The sequence below is a fragment of the Dryobates pubescens genome, chromosome 3 (assembly GCF_014839835.1).
Source record: "Dryobates pubescens isolate bDryPub1 chromosome 3, bDryPub1.pri, whole genome shotgun sequence".
In the NCBI taxonomy this organism is placed as follows: domain Eukaryota; kingdom Metazoa; phylum Chordata; class Aves; order Piciformes; family Picidae; genus Dryobates; species Dryobates pubescens.
In genome coordinates, this window is record NC_071614.1 from 19,644,286 (window position 1) to 19,670,498 (window position 26,213).

The 26,213-nt window shown below is 53.1% G+C and overlaps 1 protein-coding gene across 2 annotated transcripts; it reads right to left on the reverse strand.

Moving 5' to 3' along the window:
- Positions 1-1,265: 1,265 nt before the first annotated feature.
- TRAM2 (translocation associated membrane protein 2) lies at positions 1,266-26,213 on the reverse strand. 2 transcript variants are annotated; one of them, XM_054179725.1, is made up of 11 exons: positions 25,990-26,213; positions 16,185-16,248; positions 11,583-11,692; positions 11,236-11,352; positions 7,664-7,722; positions 6,520-6,604; positions 6,312-6,382; positions 5,314-5,418; positions 5,033-5,191; positions 3,830-3,932; positions 1,266-3,054 (listed from the first exon to the last, which is right to left on the reverse strand). In XM_054179725.1, exons 1-11 carry the CDS (start codon positions 26,107-26,109, stop codon positions 3,031-3,033), a joined length of 1,017 nt encoding a protein of 338 aa, XP_054035700.1. In that variant the 5' UTR covers positions 26,110-26,213; the 3' UTR covers positions 1,266-3,030. The 2 variants fall into 2 exon arrangements, with proteins under 2 accessions (XP_054035700.1, XP_009901933.2); XM_009903631.2 differs by having other exon boundaries at positions 3,830-3,999.

The window sequence follows — 26,213 nt, forward strand, 5'->3', positions numbered from 1 at the left end:
TGGATTGCACACCTCTGGGGTGACAGCACAGATTGCCTTACAGCAGAGGCTCAGCTCCAAAAAAATACCAACTCCAGGGATCCTGCCACATTTGGTGTAACAGAAGGATGGGGATTTCTGAGGACTAAATACAGGGGTGGGCAAAAAACCCCCAAAGCAATCCCAGCCCCCCACCCCCCCCCGCATCATCTACAGGTTTTAAAACCAAACAAAGAAAACAAAAAAGTGATAAAGAAGCAGACCTGGAAAAGCTTCCAAAACAAACTGTCCCTTTTACTGGTAGCTCTACCAAGCAGAAAGCAAAATCCTCACAAGATGAAGCCCATGTTGCAGGTAGGTTGTGGAGAGAGAGCAAGATCAGCTCCTGACACAGCACACAAACCAAGCCTTCATGGCAATGTAAGGCACTTGGGAGGCCAAGCATCGTTAGCTACCACAGGAGGATGCAAGATTGTGCAAGTGGGAAAGCTGCCTGCCAGCAGAGGCAGGCAGGCAGGCAGGAGGAATCCTTCAGCAGACAGATTTTTTGAGGGCTGGTATGTGTCACCTGCTGACAGAGTCGATACCTCAGCTGTGGTGAGGCACAAAGGCCAGCCTGAGGCTCTGGAGAGATGCCGGCCAGAGGCTGCTCTCAGAGGGCATGTGGCAGTGGATGGCTGGGGATGAGAAACAGGAGAAAGGAAAAACTTCTCTCACTAGGCCTTTTCCACATCCTAAAAAAGCTTTTTTTCCCCGTCTCTTGTCACATTGCACTGCAGGTACCATTGCTGCCTCTGAGCCAGACTATGGGTTAGCTACTATCTGTAGCAAAGGCTACAAGGAGCACTCATGAGGGCTCTGATCCAGAGTCTCCTTCCTGGGTTCCCCTGACAAAGGGGAAATCCCTCTCCTGTCAGTATCTCTCCTGTGACAGTCAGAGGTTTTGGAGATGGAGAAACAAGTGGAATCTGACCAACTGTCCTCGTGTCCCTGTGCATTTTCTCCCTCTGGTGCCCAGCATAAGGAGAGAGAGAAGGAAGAAAAGACACCTACAGAAGAAGGAAAAAAGCCCTGACCCATCTCAAAGAGGGGGAGAAAATGAGGACAACTGTGCCAGTTTTGAGCTAGGATTGCACTTGGAGAGAGCCACAGATCAGCTGCCCAAAGGGTTGAGCAAGAGGCCTGTGAAGGACCTTGTGCCTCCCTCTCCCTCAAGGAAGGTGGATCTGAACCCTGGCCTGCTTGTCAGTGCACCCCAGCTCCCTGCAACTCGGTGCCCCCACTTCTTGCCCACTACTCACCCATTCCTGCTGCGGTGAAGAACTAAAGCTACAGCTGGCTTTGCTGCACAAGAGGCACCAACAGCAAAGCCCAGCTACAGATACTGCCCCAGAAGAGAGCTGTGGGGGCAAAGGTGCCCATCTACTGCATGCCTACCGAATCCAGGCTGGTGCACGGCACCCTAAAGAAGCTTGGTAAGCTGGCACTGATCCATGAAACCCTGGGCAGCAGATGCTGCTCCTCAGCAATGAGGCAGCAGGAGACTGAGCTGGTGGGATCTGGAGTTCCCACAAACCTCCTGCCAGCAGATACAACTGGCAGAGGGCAGGAGCAAGAGGAGAAAGTGGTCTGCAGCAACAGATGGCCTCTGAGGTAGATTTGAGACAACTCCATCTGCCATCATGCATCACAGGTCAGGCTTCTCCTATATGCAGGCTGCTCCTTCCCTGTCATCTCATTCACAGCTCAGAAAGTGATGAAGGGGCCAGGCTGTTTGGAAGAAACCCTGCATTTGATAGCACCTTGGGTGGATACAAGCCTGTATCCTTTGGAAAGAAAGAGTGAAGCTGGTGGCTGCCGCCAGCACGGCTGGACCGGTACGGCGAGGATGAGGAAGGCTAAGGCAAGCACATGAAGGGCACAGTCCCACTGATGCAAAACTCTTTGCAGCAGCCAGTTTGCTCATCTGGACATGGTCACAAGGCATGAGAGCACCAGGTCCATGGGGCACACACAAGCTGGCAAAGGGCCTGGGCCGAGAAGAGCCAGGCCAGTGCTCAGAGTGGGACTCAAGGTTTTATGTGGACCTGAGGATGCTGCTGCCCCATGACAAGGCACTGAGTGCTGCAGAGCCCCGAGTTCAGCTCTTGGAACTGGGAGGTCCAGAACAACTAAGGAGCAGCTCACCTCTTGCAGCCAAGAGGGTTAAGAGGGACCCAGCTGTACCAGAAGAGCTGGGGCAAGCAAAGGCTGGAAAGTGGGTCCTATAGGAAGAGGGAACTTGTCTCCCTTCTCTGCTCCCCAGCTCTCCAGAATTAGCTGAAAGCCAGGGGCTGGAGGAAAACAGAAGTCCACCATGAGACAAGGCATGGTTGGGGTTCCTCCTTCAGACCACAGTCTCTATTTGCAGCATCACCAACCTGTGGCACTTGCCATGTCTATGGCCAGACATGCCCAGTGAGGCAACCCTTGCCCAAGAGTACCCCTGAGCCTCACGGTCACAAAGCCCCAGAGCATTCCCTCACGAGCCTGTTCCCATGACAGACACATGGTGCCTTCAAGTTGCCACGGTCCTGACCCTGGGGCTCTGGAAAGCACCACAGAGAGAGGGGAGGAACATGATGCAGGGTAAAATAAGGATTGTTTGGAACTATCTATGATGCATTTGTAACAAGAATCCAAAATAACCAAACACTAAAATAGAAAAGAGAACAAAACCCAAAAACCAAATTGCACACTGATGTAGGAGGAAACAGAGGAAGGCAAAACCAGGAGGGCTGGAAAAAGCTCCTATGAGGGGAAGGGAGCATGGAAAAGGGACTTTTTTGGTTTTATTGCAAATGGTTCAAGAGAGCAAGAAAGGAAAGGAGGAGAGTGAGAGACACCTTGGGAAGATGACAGGTTTCCAAGCCGTTCGAGACGATGCTTGTGAGGACCAGGAGGAGGGGCTGCTTCTTAGTCCTGGTATCTCACCCTCCTCCCCAGGAGACCAGCCTCTGCTCTAGGGTGATTTCAGCTTCTTGGTTCGTGGCGAGGTGCCATTCTCTGCTTTCACCACTCCATTTTCATGGTAACCTGGGGATGGAGAGAGAAACACTTTGTCCCTTGCACAGGTCGAAACCTTAACCCTCTCGGGGCCGGCTGATAGACATGGGGAAAGCCTCCACCAGGATGCTGCTGGTGATGCCCTGAGCTCTGCAGCACTGCCCGCGAGAGGTCAAGAGAGGTGATTCTCCCCCTCCACTCCACTCTGGTGAGAGCCCACCTGGAGCACTGCAACCAGTTCTGGAGCCCCTATTACAAGTAGGATCTGGATGTGCTGGAATGTGTCCAGAGAAGGGCCACAAGAATAAGCAGAGGGCTGGAGCACCTCTCCTATGAGGGCAGACTGAGAGGGTTGGGGCTATTCAGTCTGGAGAAGAGAAGGCTCTGAGGAGATCTTCTTGTGGCCTTCCAGTATCAGAAGAGGGCTACCAGAAAGCTGGGGAGGGACTTTTTAGGCTGTCAGGGAGTGATAGGACTGAGGGGAATGGAACAAAACTAGAAATGGGTAGATTCAGGTTGGATGTTAGGAAGAAGTTCTTCCCCATGAGGGTGGTGAAACACTGGCGCAGGTTGCCCAGGGAGGTGGTGGAAGCCTCATCTCTGGAGGTTTCTAAGGCCAGGCTGGATGTGGCTGTGAGTAACCTGCTGTAGTGTGAGGTGTCCCTGCCCACGGCCAGGGGGGCTGGAACACAGATGATCTTGGAGGTCCCTTCCAACCCTATCAATTACTCTATGATTCTATGAGTGATGGTGATTCTATGCCCGTGGTGCCAGCACTCTGTAGCACCCCATCCCCAGCACTCACCTGAGTCCCTCTTGAGCGGCTTGGGCTGCTGCTTGGTGCCGGCGGCGGGGGCGGCTCTCTTCCGGCTGCTCTGCTGGTTCCAGTACTCGCGCCAGCGCCGCAGCTGGAAGTGGATAAAGCGCCACATCACCGAGGCCTGGAAGAGGCACACCAACAGCAGCACACTCATTCTGGCAGGGGTGGAGAAGAGGCAGGCTGAGAACAGAGCAGTGAGGCCACCACCAGCCCAGCCTTCCACCCACACCAGAGGCTAGCAGCTGAGGTCCCCTCAGGTGGCTGCGCCAAGCTGCCTGGAGACAGGCACCGTCCCTCAGAAGCACAGAATCAACCAGGTTGGAAGAGACCTCCAAGATCATCAAGTCCAACCCATCACCCAACCCTAACTAACCAACTAGACCATGGCACTAAGTGCCTCATCCAGGCTTTTCTTAAACTGGACACCTTGAGTCCTGTGTCCAGTTCTGGGCCCCTCAGTTTAGGAAAGATGTTGAGTTGCTGGAAGGTGTCCAGAGAAGGGCAACAAAGCTGGGGAGGGGTTTGGAGCACAGCCCTATGAGCAGAGGCTGAGGGAGCTGGGGTTGCTTAGCCTGGAGAAGAGGAAGCTCAGGGGAGACTTTATTGCTGTCTACAACTACCTGAAGAGAGGCTGTAGCACAGTGGGGGCTGGTCTCTTCTCCCAGGCAAGCAGCACCAGAACAAGAGGACACAGTCTCAAGCTGCACCAGGGGAGGTTTAAGCTGGATATTAGGAGGAAGATCTTCACAGCAAGAGGGATTGGCCATTGGAACGTGCTGCCCAGGGAGGTGGTGGAGTCACCATCCCTGGAGGTGTTTAGGAAGAGACTGGATGGGGTGCTTGGTGCCATGGTTTAGTTGCTGAGATGGTGTTGGGTGATAGGGTGGACTCAATGATCTTGAAGGTCTTTTCCAACCTGGTCAATTCAATTCAATTCAAATCAAATCAATTCAATTCAATTCAATTCAATTCAATTCTATTCTATTCTATTCTATTCTATTCCTATTCCTATTCCTATTTCTATTTCTATTTCTATTTCTATTCCTATTCTATTTCCAAACTCAGCAAAACCCCAGCCTGGGACAATGCAACCGAGGACCACGGGGGAGAGGTTTCCACACTTCAGCCTTCAGGTGAAAGGATGCATTACCAAAAAGAGGCAGGAGATGTGGTGAGGGACATTCTTACCTGAAGAGGATATTGTTGAAGAGAAAGCTGAAGAAGTTCCCTTTCTCAGGGTTGAGGACCTGGTTCTCCACCCGCGGCAGCCCGAAGCCGATGACCAAGATGTACAAGGTGAGGGTGAAGAGCCTGGTGACCACGAACACCACAGCCCAGACGTTAAACCTGCGGGAGGGCAAGCAGAGGGGGTCGGCAGGAGCCCCTCCAGCACCGAGCTGGAAGGTGAGAGTGAGCCCCTTGCCACTCTGCTGGCTCTCCTGGGCACCGGAGGATGGAAGCCTGCTTACAGCTTCTCGTTGTTCTCGTCGGTGAAGCAGACCAGCCGGGCCATGTGGAAGAAGAACTCAGCCAAGTACTGCAACAGCAAGAGGATCAGCCCCAGGCGGGTTAAGCTAGCAGGGAAGAGAAACAAAACACTCATCAGTGGGGCTGGCCAACATCAGTCCTTCAGATCCAGCACCAGCACCTCCCTTGCCACCCCTGAGTTGCAGCAGAGCACCAGTCCAAAGCTGAACCTTCCCACAGCAGCAGCTGGGGTAGGACTGCAGTGGGGAAAGTCCCTGTCCTCAGAACAGAGACTCAGAGAGTAGTTTGGGGTTGGAAGAGACCTTTAATGGGCATGTAATCCAAACCCTCTGCACTGACCAGGGCCATTTTCAACTGGATCAGATTCTGCAGAACCCCATCCAACTTCACCTTGAATTTCCAGAGATGCGGCTTCTACCACTGTGTGTCTCATTTCCCTTAGTGCAGAAAATGTCTCACTCCCTCTTTGAGTCTAAAAGCATCACCTCTCATCCTGTCCCTATAGGCCATACTAAAAACACTGTCCCCATCTTTCTTATCAGCTCCCCTGTAAGTACTGGAAGGCTGCAGTAAGGTCTCTCCAGAGCCTTCTCTTGTCCAGGCTGAACAACCACAACTCTCTCAGCCTGTCCTTACAGCAGAGATGTTCCATCCCTTGGATCATGTTTGTGGGGTCCTTTGGACCCACTCTAGCAGGTCCATGTCCTTCCTGAGCTAAGGACTCCAGAGCTGGACACAGCACTGCAGGTGGATCTCACCAGAGCAGAGCTGAGGGGCAGAATCCCCTCCCTCAACCTGCTGGCCACACCGCTTTGGATGCAGCCCAGGATACAGTTGGCTCCTGGGCTGTGAGTGCACGTTGCTGGCCCACTGCTGAACCTTCAAGCCTTGCTGAGGCTTCCTGGCTGCCTTGCACCGCAGAAGGCCCCACTCAGCCCCATCCCTGGCACAGGGTGGGACGCTGAAGCAGCCAACTCACTTGAGGAGATACGCGCCGGCGATGTGCACCAGGTAGAGCGCGATGCACCGCAGCTGCCGGGGAATCTCCTCCTGGGAGGGGCAGAAAGCCCTGTTAATCTCTTGCTCCTCTTCACCCACCCTCTCCCAAAGGTCACCTTCCCCAAAGCTGGTGGGCAAACCACCTCAGGGACCCCCAGGGCGCGTGGGAGCACCTGCCTGGCTCTCACCTTGCGGACTTTTTGGAAGTAGAGCTCTGGCAGGGCGTGCAGCCAGTAGGCGAGCTGGCACAGGTAGAAAAACTTCACCTGGAACCTGGAGCACAGGGATCAAAGAATCACAGGATGGTCTGAGGTGAAAGACACCTTTAAAGGTCACCCAGTCCAATCCCCCCCCTGCAGTGTGCAGGGACATCTTTAACTGAGACAAGTCATGGAAAAATGTTCTCTCCTTTGACAGTGATAGAGTCCTGGAACAGGATGCCCAGAGAGGTTGTGGGGTCTCCTTCTCTGGAGAGAGGCCAAACTTGCCTGGACACAATCCTGTGCAACTGCTTTAGCAGGGGCGTTCAACCAGGTGATTAGAATAGAATTAATAAGGTTGGAAAAGACCTTTGAGATCATTGAGTCCAACCTATCATCCAACACCATCCAATCAAATAAACCATGGCACCAAGTGCCTCATCCAGTCTCTTCCTAAACACCTCCAGAGATTGTGACTCCACCACCTCCCTGGGCAGCACATTCCAATGACCCATCTCTCTCTCTGTGAAGAACTTCTTCCTAACATCCAGCCTGAACCTCCCTAAACCTCCCCTGGTGCAGCTTGAGACTGTGTCCTCTTGTTCTGGTGCTGGTTGCCTGGGAGAAGAGACCAACACCCACGGGGCTACAACCTCCCTTCAGGTAGTTGTAGAGAGCAATAAGGCCTCCTCTGAGCCCCCTCTTCTCCAGGCTAAGCAACCCCAGCTCCCTCAGCCTCTCCTCACAGGGCTGTGCACCAAACCCCTTACCAGCTTTGTTGCCCTTCTCTGGACAGGTTCCAGCAACTCAACATCCACTTGCCCTAGCTGAACTTCATTAGGTTCCTCTCCCCCAGCTTTCCAGCCTGTGCAGATCTTGCTGAATAGCAGCAGCACACCCTCCCAGTGTACCAAGCAGGAAGCACCCAAGATGAGTAACCAAGCACAGAGGACATTCCTCACGGAGGAAACCCTCTGTGAACACCCTCCCTGGGGCCACAAAGTGACATCCCTCCTCCCCCAGGATCTCACTGTGGTGTCTCTGCAGAACTGTGCATGCAAAGGGTGACCCAAAGGCGTGCAGAGGAAGGAAGTGGTCAGGCCAAGAACAAAATGCCCTTGCGCGTGCTTACGGCAGATAAACATGGGGGTAGTTCTCCCACAGGCTCCGGGGGTTTGATATGTATCCTTCCTGGAAAAGAGCAGAGACAGCAGCCTTCAGCAAGAGGAACAGGCAGCACAGGGCTGGGAGGGGGGCAGGGCTAATGTCACAGTGGAACTGGGGATGACACTCAAGCCCCTTCAGCCTGCAGTGAATAATGTCTCCTCGGCACAAGGCCAGGCTCAGCTCCCCACAGCTCGGCCACACTCAGAGGGCTCTGGCACTTTGCTCCAGTTTCACAAGGTCCCTGTGTTTGGAGGTTGGATCATTGAATCATAGCATCAATAACCAGAAAAGGGCCATGAGGCTGGGGAGAGGCCTCAAGCACAAGTCCGAGGAGAGGCTGAGGGAGCTGGGGTTGCTTAGCCTGGAGAAGAGGAGGCTCAGGGGAGACCTTCTTGCTCTCTACAACTACCTGAAGGGAGGTTGTAGCCAGGAGGGGGTTGGTCTCTTCTCCCAGGCAAGCAGCACCAGAACAAGAGAACACAGTCTCAAGCTGCACCAGGGGAGGTTTAAGCTCAAGGTGAGGAGAAAGTTCTTCACAGAGAGAGTCTTCAGCCATTGGAATGTGCTGCCCAGGGAGGTGGTGGAGTCACCATCCCTGGAGGTGTTCAAGAGGGGACTGGATGTGGCACTTGGTGCCATGGGTTAGTCATGAGGTGTGTGGACAGGTTGGACTTGATGATCTTTGAGGTCTCTTCCAGCCTTGGTGATTCTGTGACCTCAGAGATCATCTCATGTAACATTTGGGCTGGAAGGGACCATCAAAGGTCATCAGCTCATCTAGTCCAACCCCCATGCAGTCAGCAGGGACATTTGCAGCTGGGTCAGGTTGCTCAGAGCCCCATCCAACCTGAGCTGGAAGGTTTGCAGGGATGAGGCTTCTACCACCTCTCTGGGCAACCTGTGCCAGTGTCTCATCATCCTCACTGTAACAAATGTCTTCTTCCTCTCCAGCCTGAATTTCCCCTCTTTTAGTTTAAAACAACCACCCCTTGTCCTGGTGCAAAAGGTCTGTCCTCATCTTTTTGATAGGTCCCCTTTAAGTACTGAAAGGCCACAAGAAAGTCTATCCAGAGCCTTCTCTTGTCCAGGCTGAACAACCCAACCCTCTCAGCCTGTCCTCACAGCAGAGGTGTTCCAGCCCTCTGATCATTTTTGTGGCATCCTCTGGACCACTCCAACAGGTCCATGTCTGTCTTGTGCTGAGGACCCCAGAGCTGGTCACAGCACTGCAGGTGGGGGTCTCACCAAAGCAGAGCAGAGGGTAGGATCCTCTCCCTCAACCTGCTGGCCACACTGCTTAGGAAGCAGCCCAGGATACAGCTGGCTTCCAGGCTGTGAGTGCACACTGCCAGCTCATGTCCAGCTTTTCACCCATCAGTACCCTCAAGTTCTTCTCCACAGGGCTGCTCTCAATCCCTTCACCCCCAGCCTGTTCTGATACCAGGGATTTCCCTGACTCATGTGCAGGACCATGCACTTGGCCTTGCTGAGCCTCCTGAGGTTCACACAGGGCCTGTTCTCAGGCTGCTTGCTCAGTTGCAGAGGCCCTTAGGTTCAGGATAGGAGGTGCTGGGGTTTGGGCAAAGCAAGAGGGACGTTCTGGAGGTGTAGGGTAAGGTGTTGGTAGCACATCCATAAGCATGGCCCAGGGGTGCTTCTTCCCCACTGGCATTTTCAAGCTGAGTGTCACCCAAGCAGGAAGAAGCACTTCTGAAGAGAAAGGGGAATGGAAAACACCTACAAGACTGATTTCAGCTGCATTGCACAGTTCCATTTTCCACCTGCCTGCAGCTGCCTGCAGCCTCTTCCTTGCAGGGCAGATGACAGGATGGGGACTCTCTCCCCATTCCTCCCCTGCACAGATCCTGCCCTGCTGCATCAGGCTTTGCTAACTGATGCTGGCCTGGGAAACTGATCCTGCCCAGCACCTACCTGTCACTGCTGGCCATGTCCTCTCTGCCCTAAGCCCTTTCTTTGGTTAGAAAAGAGTAGGATAGGATAGGATAGGATAGGATAGGATAGGATAGGATAGGATAGGATAGGATAGGATAGGATAGGATAGGATAGGATAGGATAGGATAGAATAGAATAGAACAGAAATTAACCAGGCTGGAAAAGACCTTTGAGATCATCAAGACCAACCTATCACCCAACACCATCTCATCAACTAAGCCATGGCACCAAGTGCCTCATCCAGGCTCTTCCTAAACACCTCCAGTGATGGTGACTCCACCACCTCCCTGGGCAGCACATTCCAATGGCCAATCTCTCTTTCTGGGAAGAACTTCTTCCTAACATCCAGCCTAAACCTCCCCTGGCACAGCTTCAGACTGTGTCCTCTTGTTCTGGTGCTGGTTGCCTGGGAGAAGAGACCAACCCCCACCTGGCTACAGCCTCCCTTCAGGGAATTGTAGACAGCAAGAAGGTCTCCCCTGAGCCTCCTCTTCTCCAGGCTAAGCAACCCCAGCTCCCTCAGCCTCTCCTCACAGGGCTGTGCTCCAAACCCCTCCCCAGCTTTGTTGCCCTTCTCTGGACACCTTCCAGCAGCTCAACATCTTTCCTAAACTGAGGGGCCCAGAACTGGACACAGGACTCAAGGTGTGGCCTAACCAGTGCTGAGTACAGGGCACAATAACCTCCCTGCCGCTGCTGGCCACACTGTTCCTGATGCAGGCCAGGATGCCATTGGCCTTCTTGGCCACCTGGGCACACTGCTGGCTCATGTTCAGCCTACTACCAACCAGCACCCACAGGTCACTTTCTGCCTGGCTGCTCTCCAGCCACTCTGACCCCAGCCTGTAGCACTGCCTGGGGTTGTTGTGGCCAGTGTGTAGAACCTGGCACTTGGATGTGTTCAATCTCATGCCCTTGGACTCCCCCAGCAGCAGAAGGAGATGGCAGGGACAGGCAGGATTTCCCCAAACATATTTTCCAGGCCCATGTGCACAAAGCAGAAGGATCTCCCCAAACAGCCCTGAGACAGTGGCTGGCAAGACCTACCCCACCTCAAACTAGACCTGGTGAAATGTGCACATCTCAGCCCAGAGACTTGCTGGGGACTCTCCACTGCCACTGGCGCTCCAGAAGCCCCAAAGCCCAGCCAGGGAACCCAAAGCCCTGCCAGGGAACCCAAATCCCAGTCAGGGAACCCAAAGCCCAGCCAGGGTACCCAAAGCTCAGCCAGGGAACCCAAAGCCCAGCCAGGGAACCCAAAGCCCAGCCAGGGTACCCAAAGCTCAGCCAGGGAACCCAAAGCCCAGCCAGGGAACCCAAAGCCCTGCCAGGGAACCCAAATCCCAGTCAGAGAACCCAAAGCCCTGCCAGGGAACCCAAAGCTCAGCCAGGGAACCCAAAGCTCAGCCAGGGAACCCAAAGCTCAGCCAGGGAACCCAAAGCCCAGCCAGGGAACCCAAAGCCCTGCCAGGGAACCCAAATCCCAGTCAGAGAACCCAAAGCCCAGCCAGGGAACCCAAAGCCCAGCCAGGGAACCCAAAGCTCAGCCAGGGAACCCAAAGCTCATCCATCCCTGTGTCTCACCGTCACCACGACGTACAAGCACCAAATCACAGAAGTGAGGTGGAAGGCAAGCAGCTGTCCTGATTCATTGAATTTGCTGTGTTTGACTTTGGAGAGATGCAGACGCCTGTTGATTTTCTGGGGAGGAGCAGAGGGAGAGGAAAGCAACAAGAAAGCATGAGCCAGAGCCACCACATCAACAACCCTCCCCTCCTTCTCCTCACCACCACTCCAAGCAGCCCCCAGAGATGAAAGCCCACTCACCACCACCTCAACCCCCAGACCACCCCCAGACCAGCATTTAACTGCAGCAGGACCACGTCCCCTCATGATACTTGAGCTATGTGGGGGCTCAGGACAACACTCACATCCAGGGCATACTCCTGCACCACCGCGTGCAGGATGATGGCGATGAAGATGTAGAAGAGGATAGTGACCAGATCCTTCAGCCCATAGTGATACTGGACCAGCTCCCCATCTGCAAAGAGACCAAATGCTGGGTCACATCCCCAACACACAAATGATTTCCAGGCAAGGGTTAGTGGGCAGGGGTGCTGTTCCCAACACACAGCTTGAATGAGGCCACCAGAGAGCTGGAGGCAGGCAGAGGCCATGACTGTGCCAGGGGCTGCAGGGCTGGCAAAAAAGACTTCCAGACTGAGTCAGTTGATCAGCAGAGGGTGGATGGTTTCTCTTCTAGTAGTTAGATACCTCAAAGGAGGTGACACTCAGGACACTTCAAGCTGGTATGGAGAAGAGGAGGCTCAGGGGAGACCTTATTGCTCTCCACAACTACCTGAAGGGAGGTTGTAGCCAGGAGGGGGTTGGTCTCTTCTCTCAGGCAACCAGCACCAGAACAAGAGGACACAGTCTCAAGCTGTGCCAGGGGAGGTTTAGGCTGGATGTTAGGAAGAAGTTTTTCACAGCAAGAGAGATTGGCCATTGGAATGTGCTGCCCAGGGAGGTGGTGGAGTCCCCATCACTGGAGGTGTTTAGGAAGAGACTGGATGGGGTGCTTGGTGCCATGGTTTAGTTGATTAGATGGTGTTGGGTGATAGGTTGGACTCCATGATCTCAAAGGTCTTTTCCAACCTGGTTTATTCTATTCTATTCTATTCTATTCTATTCTATTCTATTCTATTCTATTCTATTCTATTCTATTCTATTCTATTCTATTCTATTCTATTCTATTCTATTCTATTCTATTCTATTCCATTCCATTCCATTCCATTCCATTCCATTCCATTCCATTCCATTCTCCTGACAGAGGTGAAAGGTTGAGGCCACCCTGGCTGTGGAAACAGGATATTTATCAGCCTGGAGGGATGAAGCCACAGAGGCAGCTCTGAAGCAGGTGGTGGGCAGGTAGAGGTTGCTGTTGCCATCTGGGACACCCTGCTAGGAGCTTCAGGGCTTGGGATGGGATTTCCACCTCCTCAGGTGTCATCCAACACCTAGTCCAACACTCAGCCCTGAAAGCTGCTGGAGCAGGATTCAGCTGACTTAAGTGCAGGTGCCTTATGCTATTAAGAGATCTGAGACAGAGGCACAGGGCTGCAGATGGGCAACAGGATCCATAGGAGGCCCTGCTCTTCTGGAGCAACAGGAGCCCCAGCAGCACCCAGAATAGCCCAGACATCTGCATTTAGGCAACTATTTGCAGCCCTGCAGCTTATAGGGAGGAAGCAGAGTGGGCAAAGCTGCTTTCCTTGTGGCACACTGCAGAAAGCTCAGCCCACAGCAAACTGCTGCTTTCCCTCACTCTGACCATCCTCTCCTATTGGGAATTGACCAGTCTGTCACCAGCCCTGTTTCCCCTCCAACAAAGCTTCAGTGCAGATTTCTAAGGCTTAAGGTACATGACTAATATTTGAGTAACAGGTTGCCCAGAAAGGTGATAGGTGGGAAACATTCCAGGTCAGATTGGATGGGACTCTGAGCAACCTTGGTAGATGAAGATGTCCTTGATCCTTGCAGAGGGGGTGGACTAGATGACCTTTAAAGGTCCCTTCCAACCCAAACCATTCAAAGATGATTCAGAGATGGAGAGGGACTTTGCATAAGGGTGGAGTCACCAGCCCTGGAGGTGTTCAAGAGGGGATTGGACGTGGCACTCGGTGCCATGGTTTAGTCATGAGGTCTGTAGTGACACGTTGGACTTGATGAACTTTGAGGTCTCTTCCAACCTTGGTGATTCTGTGTCTAGCAACAGGACAAGGGGGAATGGTTTGAAGCTGAGGGAGAGTAGATTCAGACTGGATCTTAGGAAGAAGTTCTTCAGTACAAGAGTGGTGAGACTCTGGAACAGGTTGCCCAGAGTGGCTGTGGATGTTCCCTCCCTGGAGGTGTTCAAGGCCAGGTTGGATGAGACCTTCAGCAGCCAAGTCTAGTTCAGAGGCACCCCTGCCCATGGCAGGGAGGTTGGAATAGATGATTGTCCCACTCTACTCCACTCTGGTGAAACCACACCTGGAGCCCTGTGTCCACTTCTGGAGCCTCTATTACAGGAAGGATCTGGAGGTGCTGGAAGGTGCTGGAAGAGAAGGGCCATGAGGATGAGCAGAGGGATGGAGCTCCTCTGCTATGAGGACAGACTGAGGGAGTTGGGGCTGTTCAGTCTGGAGAAGAGAAGGCTCTGAGGAGATCTTCTTGTGGCCTTCCAGTATCTGAAGTGGGCTACAAGAAAGCTGGGGAGGGACTTTTCAGGGAGTCAGAGAGTGATAGGGCTGGGAGGGATAGAACAAAACTAGAAATGGGTAGATTCAGATTGGATGTTAGGAAGAAGTTCTTCCCCATGAGGGTGGTGAGACACTGGCACAGGTTGCCCAGGGAGGTGGTGGAAGCCTCATCCCTGAAGGTTTTGAAGGCCAGGCTGGATGTGGCTGTGAGCAACCTGCTGTAGTGTGAGGTGTCCCTGCCCATGGCAGGGGGGTTGGAACTGGCTGATCCTTGAGGTCTCTTCCAACCCTAACAATTCTACGATTCTATGCTCTCTAAGGCCCCTTCCAACCTAAGCCATTCTGTGATTTATGAAACCACCTGGTGTAAGGATATGAAAACACCTGGTCCTTAAGAGTCCCTGGGGTGGGTGCTGTGCAAACCCTGAGGTAAAAACACTGCCTGTACCACAGAGCTCATAACCCCAGTGTAAGACAAAAGCCAGAACTGCAAGTCTGGAGAAAATAAGGTTATGCACACGTGCAACTGCTCTGCCTCCTCTCTCTAGGGCATTTCAGGAGCTGCTCTAGCAGGAGCTGTGTGCTGAGCACAGGAGATGAGAACAAGATCTGCCAGCTGACAGGCAGCAGCATCCAGCTCGTGCAGAGCGTGAAGCAGCCCTGGAAGAACCCAACTGAGCAATCATTCTTCTTCTGGGCAAGCTGGCTGCACCAAGAGCTCTCTCCCCACAGCCTCAGCCAGCTCATGCCCCAGTACCTGCTCCTGGTGAGATGGTTGTGTGTCCCCTGGTAGCAGGGCAGACTCAGTCACCGAGCAGGAAGGCCGGAAGCTGTCTGGACTGTGCCACAGGAGCACAGACTGCAATTTGATTTGGAAGCTGGGCAATTGCATCAGCCATGATGTCCAAAGATTTTAAGGGCAGACCTTTTATCTTCCACCTGTCTGCCTCATCCTAGTTTCACTCATCCCAACAACCCCGCTCTTCTCTTCCCTAGGATGATTACTCACTTCTAATTACCTGCTGTTTTCTGCCCCCAAGCCAGGTTCTGCCTCTGGAACTTGGCCCATCCTGAGCCCAGAGCTTCACCCAAACCACCCCCTGCTGCTCTAACATTGGTTCCCAGATCACTGCCAGGCCCTCAAGGGCTCCCAGCTAGGAAGGGAGCTACTAGCAGCCAAAATACAAACAAGGACAGAACCTCCAGCTGTCTCCTGGCTGGAAACTGGGGCACATCTTAGGGTCCATCAGGCTCAGACCTGTGCCAGCTCAGAGCCTGCTTTAATTACCCTCCATGTGCCTTAATTACCTGCATTGCTGGGTCCAACTCTGGAGTCCTCAGCACAGGAAAGAGATAGACCTGTTGGAGCAGGTCCAGCGGAGCCCACAGGAATGATCAGAGGGCTGGAACATCTCTGCTAGGAGGACAGGCTGAGAAAGTTGGGAGCTGTTCAGTCTGGACAAGAGAAGGCTCCAGGGAGCCCCTTAAAGGGGTTCTATCAGAGAGATGACAGCAGCCTTTTTCAGTGGGGCCTGCTTCTACAGGCCAAGAGGTGATAGTTTTGAACTGAAGAAGGGGAGATCCAGAGTACACACAAGGAAGACACTTTTTGTGCTGACACAGGCTGCCCAGAGAGGTGCCAGATGCTCCATTCCTGGAAGCATTCCAGGTCAAGTTGGATGGGGCTCTGAGCAATCTGATCTAATTGAAGATGTCCCTGCTGACCTTTGATGAGCCCTTCCAACTCAAACCATTCTATGATTGTCTGATTAGCTGCCTGGAGCAGGGATGCTATTGCTCCACATGCATTTCCACACCCTCACCTCATGCTATTCCCAATGACCAAAGCAAGACAGGAATTACCTGTGCAGCACCCACCACTTAGCAAAGAGCTACATCCCTCCTGCTCCTTGGCAGGGCACAGAGCTACTCCAGCCATGCAATTCTGATTTTCCTGACCAGGCTTGGAGGAGGATCCTCACCCTGCAGAGCACACAGAGCAGCCTGACCATGGCAGAAACAGGCAGCAAGGAAGCCCTAAACACCCAGGAAAACATTTCTTTCCATCTCTGGCAGCATCAGGGCTGACAGGCAGCATTGGAGTATTCTGAGCCACTCAGACTTTGCTCTTCCCCCACATATCTTGTTTTTAAAGACTCCTTTAGTATCAGACAGAGGCCTAAGCACTGTGCATGAGCAAAGGGTGAGCCCAGGCCAGCTGGTAATGAGGGTTTGGGGCAGACCACAACTCAACCTTCCCCTTGGGGTATGTGCAGCAGAAGCATCTCTTACCTGCTGTAGGCACACTAACATTGTACTGAGGTAAGATAAACAGGAAGGCAGTCTTGGCTGTAACCTGTCAGAGACACAGAGAGGGGAAAAATAAGCAAATCAGCTGTTGAATCCATTCCTCTGCCACCATTTACACCCCCTTCCTCCTGTGCTGGGAAAAGACAAATCACCCAGGCTCTGGCTTCACTCACAGAAACACCTTCCAGCAAGGAAATTGCTAGGGATGAGGTTTTGCAACAGGCACCTAGGAAGGATAAAGGGATGTATAAGAGAGGGAGAAAAAGCAATGCAGCTGTAAAAGCCCCCAGCCAGCCAGAATGGGGGAAGCTCCTCACTTCCCCTCACAGCCAAGCCCCCCTCCAATAACACAGCCCTGTTGCTCAGGGGACAACAGCACGACCCTGCAGGCCATCTGCATTCATTAAAACCATCACTGATTTCCATCTGCTCCAGGCAGCCACAACAGGAGCCTGGCCTGGTGAGGGTATGGCAGCACCCAGCACCCAAGCAAGCTCAAGGCTGGCAAGCCCCACGGGCTATGCATGGATTTAGCCCTCACACCTTTGGGGAAGCTGCTCTAGCAGTAACAGTCACAGGACCAGGGAGGTCAGGCCCATCTAGGTACTGTGTCCAGTTCTGGGCCCCTCAATTTAAGAGGGATATTGAGACTCCTGAATATGTCCAGAGAAGGGCAATGAGGCTCTGGAGCACAGCCCTGTGAGGAGAGGCTGAGGGAGCTGGGGTTGTTTAGCCTGGAGAAGAGGAGGCTCAGGGGAGACCTTATTGCTGTCTATGACTTCCTGAAGGGAGGTTGTAGCCAGGTGGGGTTTGGTCTCTTCTCCCAGGCAACCAGCACCAGAACAAGAGGACACAGTCTCAAGCTGCACGAGGGGAGGTTTAGGCTTGAGGTGAGGAGAAAGTTCTTCCCAGAAAGAGTTACTGGCCATTGGAATGTGCTGCCCAGGGAGGTGGTGGAGTCACCACCCCTGGAGATGTTCAAAAAAGGGTTGGATGTGGCTCTTGGAGCCATGGTTTAGCTGTTAGGTATTAGGTAATAGGTTGGACTTGATGATCTCTGAGGTCTTTTCCAACCTGGTTGATTCCATGATTCTATGATTTCTTCCATGCCTCAGGAGCACCCAGCCTCAAACACAACCACTCCCAGGAAGTCCTTTAGCCCGCTGAGCAGCAAGGGGAGGTGAGCTGCATTTCACACAGATGGAGCTGCCACCCTTTCAGAGCTGCAAGCTATTAAAAACCCAGCTGGAAGTATTGCTTCACATCTTGCAGGGCATAGCTGCAGGGGGGGGCACAGAGGCTTTGCCAAGTGTTCTTGTCCCACCCCTGCGAGCATTAAGCAACCAGCCAGTGGCTCCGCTCCACCAGCACGAGTGCTGCCCATCTTCTTGCAGCCCTGGCTGGGGGATACCAAACTCCACAGCCTGTTTTCATGGTGTTAGGGGATTATTTATTTGTTTCCCCCTTTAAAAAAAAGAAAAGAAAAATCCCACATGCTGTGCTCTGCTTGGGGAGGAGTAGCTGTGAGCAGCATTCTGCCAAGGAAGATGGAAACCATGGGCAGAGTGTGTGTGTGGGGGGGGTAATGGAAAAAGCGCATCGCCTGGCCTCAAGCTGCCTCCAGGAGACACCTCTGGCTTGCAAACCTTCTTGGCTTAGGAAAGCCAAGTTGCTTCATCCTGGAACAGTACCACACAACCCAGATCTAGACTTTACATCCGAGCTGGGTCTCCCAGTTCAAGAGAGACAAGGAGCTGCGGGCGCGAGTCCAGCAGAGGCTACAGAGATGCTGAAGGGACCAGAGCATCTCCCTTGGAAGGAAAGGCTGAGAGACCTGGGGCTGTTCAGCCTGGAGGAGAGAAAGACTGAGAAGGGATCTTCTCAAAGCTCATCAATGCTTCTCAGTATCAACTGAGGGTGGTGAGACACTGGCACAGGTTGCCCAGGGAGGTGGTGGAAGCCTCATCCCTGGAAGTTTTCAAGGCCAGGCTGGATGTGGCTGTGAGCAATCTGCTGTAGTGTGAGGTGTCCCTGTCCATGGCAGGGAGGTTGGAGCTAGATGATCCTTGAGGTCTCTTCCAACCCTAACAATTCTATGATTCTATCTAAAGGGTGAAGGTTAAGAAGGTGGGACCAGGTTCTTTTCAATGGTGCCCAGAGACTGGACAAAGGGAAATTGGCACAAATTGGTACAGCAGAAGTTCCACCTGAACATGAGGAAACATTTCTTTCCTGTGAGGTTGACAGAGCACTGGACCAGGCTGCCCAGAGAGGCTGTGGAAGCTCCTTCTCTGGAGAGATTCCAAACCTGCCTGGACACAACCCCGTGCAGACTGCTCTGGGTGCACCTGCTTTAGCAGGAGGGTTGGACCAGATGATCTCCAGAGGTCCCTTCCAACCCCTACCATGCTGGGATTCTATGTGGTTCAACACCAGCTCCAACTCCCCTGCAAGGCTCAGGAAGGAGAGATGGGCACAGAGGATGACAAAGCTTCAGAGTTCACAGCAAGTCTTTCACAAGCAGCCAGAGAAAGGAGAAGTTTGTAATAGGAAGAGCAAAGTGAGGATTATTCAGAGCCACAAGACACTCGCTGTTGTTTGCTCTCAAACAAGATGTTGGCATGGGAAATGAAGCACCAAGCATGCTCCTGCCTTGCAGGGCAGTGAGCAGAGCCAGACTTGCCACAAAACTGCTGCAAGCAGAGGCAGCATTGGGCCACTCCAGGTGTTTTGGGGTGTTTTTTTTGCTATGCTGTGAGGCCACCTCCTCAACCTGCTTCTTTGGGTTTCCCCTCTCATCTCCAGCCTTTTCTCAAGGCAGCCAGAAGTCCAAATCTTACAAAGCATCACTATGACAGTTGGGTTTGATCATCTTAAAGGTCTCTATTGGCCAAAACAATTATATGACTCTAAGAGTCAGGCAGGGATTTTTATAGGGTTAGGCTTGAGGTGAGGAGAAAGTTCTTCACAGAGAGAGTTGTTAGCCATTGGAATGTGCTGCCCAGGGAGCTGGTGGAGTCACTGTCCCTGGAGATGTTCAAGAGGGGACTGGACGTGGCACTTGGTGCCATGGCTTAGTCATGAGGTGTTGGGTGACAGGTTGGACTTGATGATCTTTGAGGTCTTTTCCAGCCTTGTTGATTCTATGATTTGTCTGCATGGGACAAGCTGGGCAGGGATGATACAGGAAAAGCTGTATATTCCAGTTGCTACCTGCCCTGCATTAAGGGCACCTCTATGTAACCTACCACTGCCCAAGAGAGTGAGGGAGATGTTCCTCATCCTGCCCTGCATGAAGGATGTGCCTGAAACAGCTACATTTCAGAAGCAGCTGTCATGGGGAGGACACAGTCTCAAGCTGTGCCAGGGGAGGTTTAGGCTGGATGTTAGGAAGAAGTTCTTCACAGCAAGAGTGATTGGCCATTGGAATGTGCTGCCCAGGGAGGTGGTGGAGTCCCCATCACTGGAGGTGTTTAGGAAGAGACTGGATGGGTTGCTTGGTGCCATGGTTTGGTTGATTAGATGGTGTTGGATGATAGGTTGGACTCGATGGTCTTGAAGGTCTTTTCCAACCTGTTTAATTCAATTCAATTCAATTCAATTCAATTCAATTCAATTCAATTCAATTCAATTCAATTCAATTCTATTTTATTCTACTCTATTCTATTCTATTCTATTCTATTCTATTGGCATCTAAACACAGGCAGCCAGGCAGCTTAGCACCTCTCCCGAAACCTGTCCTCCTCAACTCTCAAACCCCAGCATTTACAGCAGAGAGGGACAGTTTCTGAGCAGACCTCACACAGAGGTACCAGGTCACTCCATCAAACTATGGGACTAGAGAAGAGATTGTCCCCCTGTACTCAGCACTGGTGAGGCCACACCTTGAATCCTGGGTTCAGTTTTGGGCCCCTCACTCCAAGAAGGACATTGAGACATTGGAGCAGAGCCAGAGAAGGGCAATGAAGCTGGGGTAAGGTCTAGAGCACAAGTCCTGTGAGGAGTGGCTTGAGGGAACTGGGGTTGTTTAGCCTGGAGAAAAGAAGGATGAAGGCAGAGACCTTCTCTCTCTCAACAGCTACCTGAAAGGAGGCTGTAGCGAGATGGGGACCAGTCTCTTCTCCCAAAGAACAAGAGGAAATGGCCCCAAGTTGCACCACAAGAGGTTTAGGTTGAATGTTTGGAAACATTTCTTTCCCCAAAAGGGTTGTCAAGCCCTGCAACAGGCTGCCCAGGGAAGTGGTGAGGTCACCACACATGGAGGGATTTAGATGTGGTGCTGAGGGACATGGTTTAGGGGTGAGCTGGCAGTGCTGGGTTAATGGTTGGACTCAGTGACCTTAAAGGTCTCTTCCAAACAAACCAATTCTGTGATTCTCTGAATCTTGGTTCCCTTCCCACAGGCCTCACCCCAGCAGGGTTTGCAGAGTCTGCTGTCTTCACTCCATCCCCATGGTCCTGCCTGGGTTAAAACTGCTTTGGAGAAAGGAAGCAGCTCCAAACCTCTGGTGGGGGTGGCTGGAGGAGTTTCTGCAGCCTGAGCCTGAGCTGGGGAAATATTTCCAGGGCTTGAAAAACAACTCAGCCTAATTAAAGACAAAAATGCTGTCCAAAGGCTTTTCTTACAACTTTGGGCTGGTTTTTTTTTTTTTTTCCCTCTCTCCCCCACCAGCCAGAATGTTTCTTGAGAGAAAAACTTGTTGCTCCACAGTATGGATTGACACAGGCTCTATATGTAAACTACAGACCAAACTTTGGACCAAAGCCCTTTTAAAGCAAACAGTTGGCTTCGGCAACAAGAAAACATCTCTCCCCGAGGGCAGTGCAGCCCCTCTGCTCCCCAGCTCACCCCCCCCCAGCCCCACATGATTATCATGATTCCCTTTTTAAAAGGCTTTAATTCTGCCTTTTTCCCCCCTCCCCTCTTTTTTGCTCCCCCCACCTCCAGCACTCAGTCCTTAAGCTACCCACGTGCCTCAGCTCCCACATGTGGAGAAGCCCGCGGGAGGCAGAAACACAAAGTTTTGTTTTCTCTTGCTAAAGCCTTCATTTTTTTGCAGAGTACTACAGAGAGGGACCAGGGAGGGGAAAGTATATTTAGCAGGAAGCCTGGAAATAGCATCTCATTCGTCAGCTGCCTTCATTTTACAGTGTCACAACCCAGTGTTTGGGAGACCATGACTCACTGTTGTGGCTCTGCACGCAGGGGAAAGCCCAGCGAGGGCACAGCATCTCTGATAATCCAACGCTTGATAACTTTATTATCACTGTCATCCCCTGCCTAAGCATTAGGAGCTCTGCCTCTGTGATTGTAGCAGCCAGTTCTGGGCATAAATAAGATTGAGCTCCACTTGCTCCGTCTTACAGGCCAGCAGGTCAAGAGAGGCAATCCTGGCCCTTTACTCTGGTCGTGCGAGCCCCCCACCTCAAGTACTCTGCTCAGTTCTGGTGTCCCCAACATAAGGAGGACATAAAACTGTTGGAGTAAGTCCAGAGGAAGGCCACAGATGATCCAAGGGCTGCAACATCTCTGCTCTGAGGATAGGCTGAGGGAGCTGGGGGTGTTCAGCCTGGAGAAGACTCTGTGGGAACCTTATAGCTGACTTCCAATACCTGAAAGGATCCTACAGGAAAGCTGGAGAGGTACTTTCCATAAGGGTGTCCAGCAACAGGACAAGGAGGGGATGGTTTTAAGCTAAGGTAGAGGAGGTTTAGACTGGATCTTAGGAAGAAGTTCCTCAGTGGTGAGACTCTGGAATAGTCTGCTCAGAGAGGCTGTAGATGCCCACTCTCTGGAGGTGTTCAAGGCCAGGTTGGATGAGCCCATGAGCAACCAAGTGTACTTGGGAGGTATCCCTGACTGTGTCAGGGAGGTTGGAGTAGATCTCTATGATGCCTTCAAACCTGAGACATCCTATGATTCTATAACATTACATCAGCTGCCCATCTGCTACAGAAACATCCCAAAACCAGTGAGTTCTCCCCCAAACTCAATCCACTGGAGGCTGATCGATCCAATGCTGCACACAGGAGCTGTCCCAGATGGGACACACATCACCAAGCAGCTGCAGGTTAGATCCAGCCTGGCCTTGGCTTCATTTTACTGCAAAGCAGGGTGGAAAAAGATATGCAAAGTGATTTTGATGTGAGGTCCTGTCTCATGCTTAAGCTATCACATAAAATGGTTTTTGAAGACACACAAAAACAAGGGAGATTTTTCTTTACAGGCTCCAGCTCGCCTGTGGACGGGGTAGCCAAACACACAACAAAATCCCACCCCAGCACTATGCAGAGTGCACTGGGTGTGCTTTCACATCCTGAAGGCTTAGGCCTAGCCAGGAAGGCAAAAAAAATCCCACAGCACCCAGCTCAGGGCAGCTCTTTTTGAGGGGAACCCCTTCCAAGCCCTAGGCTCCCAGTCCTGAGCAATGCTACCATCACCTAAAACACACACAATGCTCAAATAATCAAGTCCAAAACACCTGTAGAGCTGGTGAGCAGCACAGTGCCAAGCTCTGCACCTTCCAATCTCCTCCTTGGAGCTGGTGCTAGCAGTGCAACCTCTACCAAAGCTGGGTATCACAGGATCAGAGAACCTCTTTGGACGGAAGAGACCTTTCAGATTAAGACCAAGCCCTAACCCAGCATCATCAAGTCACTGCTAAACTATGTCCCTGTTCCCAGGCTTGACAACCCTTGTGGGGAAAAAATTTTTCCTAATTCTAAACTAAACTTCCCCTGGTGAAACTTGAGGTTGTTTCCTCTTGTCTTATTGCTTGTTAGTTGGAAGAAGAGATTGACCCCCACCTCGTTACAACCTCCCTTTAGGGAGCTGTAGAGAACAAAGAAGTCATTCTCAGCCCCCTTTTCTCCAGGCTAAACAACCCCAATTCCCTCAACTGCTCCTCATCAGACTTGTGCTCTAGACGCTTCACCAGCTGCATTAGGTGTTCAAGAGGAGATTGGACGTGGCACTTGGTGCCATGGTCTAGTCATGAGGTCTGTGGTGACAGGTTGGACTCGATGATCCTCGAGGTCTCTTCCAACCTTAGTGATACTGTGATTACTTTCCTTGGACATGCTCCAGCACCTCAGCATCCTTCTTCTAGTGAGGGGTCCAAAACCAAACTCAGTACTTGGATATAGCCCTCAAAGAAGTTGAGATGTGAATGGTATCTCCATCACAACTGGTACCTGCTCCCTGCTGCAGACACATTCCGGGCTGGTGGTGCCCACTGATCTGTTTGAATGGCAAAGAGGTTCCCCAAAGTGTGCTCAAGGTGTACCTTGCTTGGAGACCTGTGGCAGCCTTCAAGCACCACCACGAGCTGATGCTGGAGAAAGCAAGCACTCATCTCTTGGGCTGCCTGGGAAAAGGTTAAATATCCCTTCTGTGCCTCCCCAAAGAAACCTCCCCTGCAGGAAGCAGCCCATTGTGAGCAGGATTCAGCCATTTCCGCTCAGCTTGGCCACCAGCATTGGGGTAGGTGGAAGCCCAGCAGCGGGGTGGGAAGCTGGGTGGCAAGGAGGAGGGACCGTGACATGTCCTCCTCACCATCACACAGGTGGTGCTGCAAAGGTGTTGAAAGGCAGAAACACTCAAGCTGCCAGCAAAAGTCACTATAAAATCGGTGTAAATGGGCAGGGATGGTTTGGAGGGCTAGGGAACAGCAGAGTCTGATTTCTCCTCCAGGAGAAAAGAAGGCAGAAAATAAAGCAAAATGAAAAGAATCACAAGGACCAAAAGAGATGTGACAAACCCGGTGCTGAGGGGAAGATGAGGGCAGATGTCACCCAGCTAGGAGGCAACCAGGTGGTGCAGAGGGAGGAGGACCGCTGAAAGCCTCCTGGGCATGGTGAGCACCATCTCCCCCGAGGTCTGCCAGGAGAGTGGTAGCACCGTGAGGAACCTCCTGCCTCTCAGCAACCAGGGGAGCTTTAATTCAAAGATATTAAAAACACCAGAAACAGCACAAAACTTTTCCCTGCCTCCACCTCCACAGGGGGTATCGTCACATTGCACTTCAAAATTGCCCTGGGAGCATCAAGTCAACCAAAAGCCCTTACAGCACCGAGCCTGGGTACCACCTCCCCTGGGATGGAGCTGCTGGCATGCAACCACAGGCACTAGCACCCCAAAAAAACCATCTGTGGGGAGAAACCCTGAGAGAGACACAACCTCAGTGACTTTCCACCTCCCCCCCACCCCTCCCCCCTTCAGAAGTACAACTATGAAACTCGCAGGCCAACTTTGCAGCATTTGCATGTGGTTTTGGAATACAGCTGGTCCTCTCGGGTTAGTTTTGAACCCTTCCCGATCCTTAAATAAATAAACATACAGATCTATGAACAAATGATTCAAAAGGGGGCTGTGCACTAAAAACGATCTGCTCATTCAAGGCATTTGCGGGGGGAGGGCGGGGGGAAATAAAGGGAGGAGTGGTGGTGGGAAAGGCAGGAAAAAGAAGCGGGGGCTGCCACCAGGAGGGTATTAAGGAAACGGACTTCCTCCTCCTGCGATTTGCTACAGAAGGAGGCTTTCCTCCTTCGCCAGGCCCCCCGGCCACCCCTTTCCCGTCCGGATTTGCTTTGAAACGTGGCACTGCGCTTAAGGGGAGGGTTCGTGCGGGGGAAGCGGGAGGAGGAGGAGGAGAGGGGGGGTCCGGGTCCGAGCCAGCCGAGCTGCTCGACCACGGCTCGCAACCACCCGAGGTGCCTCTGCGTAGGGTGTCCGGGGCCGAGCAAAGCTGCACGGTGGTGGCCTCCAGCCCTCCGCTGTCTCCTCCCCGAAAGAGGAGAGGAAAAAGCAGGCTGGGAGGGAAGGAGACGGAACAGGGGGGAGAATGCGAGCGGCATTCCCAGCATGGCTCCGCATGGCGCTGGGGCGGTGGTGGGGCAAAGGGCCTTCTTGGGGGGGGTTCCAGTCACCCCAGCTGGGACAAAGTTTCCCACGGAGGAGCTGCGGGATGCCTTCTAATGGCCCGTGGCAGAGTGGGATAGCCAGGACGGGGAAAGGCCAGGGAGATAGATGTTGGCATCTGCACAGCGAGGCCCAGAAGCTCATCCCACGGAGCGGGGTCAGCCGGCTGTGGAGAAAACATCTGGAAAAGGGCTAACGTTAAAGTCCAAAGTGGGGAAATCCACTCCTCACTTTTCCAACAGCGGGAAATAGCAGTGAGGGCTTTGCTTCTCCCTGCATGTGTCTGGGCGGCCGATGTATCCCGCTCCCTGCTTGATGAGACATGGTGCAGGGCAGGGACCATCCCCAGCAGCGGTGGTGGGTCTGCAGAAGGAGGTTTGCCACCCTCTGTCTGGGCTCCCCCTTCTGCAGCTGGGGACCCTGGGCAGGGCTGGAGGTGGCAGAAGGATGTGCCAGCTCAAAAAAAAAGCCCAGCACCAAGTTGGGTCCGTGCGGTGGTCTGTGGGGAGGACACCCCTCTGCTGGTGGGATCGAGATGGAGAATGAGTAAGGCAGCACTCGGCATCCCTAGACCGAGGGGTCCTGCACTCCAAGTAGGATGGGGTCATCTCGCTGGGATGCGGCACCTCGAACACCCCGAGCAAAGGCAGTGCCGGGGGGGAGGGAGAAGCTATCCGTGAAGTCAAGGGGTAGGGGGATCCGGGATGTCCCGTCCACAATGGGGGTGCACACGGGTGGGGAGACACACAGAGCCGGTCCCGACGGGATCGACGCCGACGGGGTGGTGGTGGTGGGTGGGGTCTCCCCGTGCGACTGTCCCCCCACCCCCTCCCCGGAGGGACGTCGGAGGATCGCGGGGTGCCTCACCTCGAACATGAGGGCGATGAGGACGCTGAGCACCAGGCAGAAGCCGATGTCGGCATGGTTGTGGATGAGGAACTCCTGGCTGAAGAGCGGGTGGCTCTTGGCCCGCCGGCGGAAGGCCATGGCCGCACCGGGAGGGGTGCGGAGCGGGAGCGGAACGGCAGCGGAACGAGCCGCCGCCCCCCGCCGCCGCTCAGCGCCGCAAAACTTCCCCGGGGCCCCGCGCA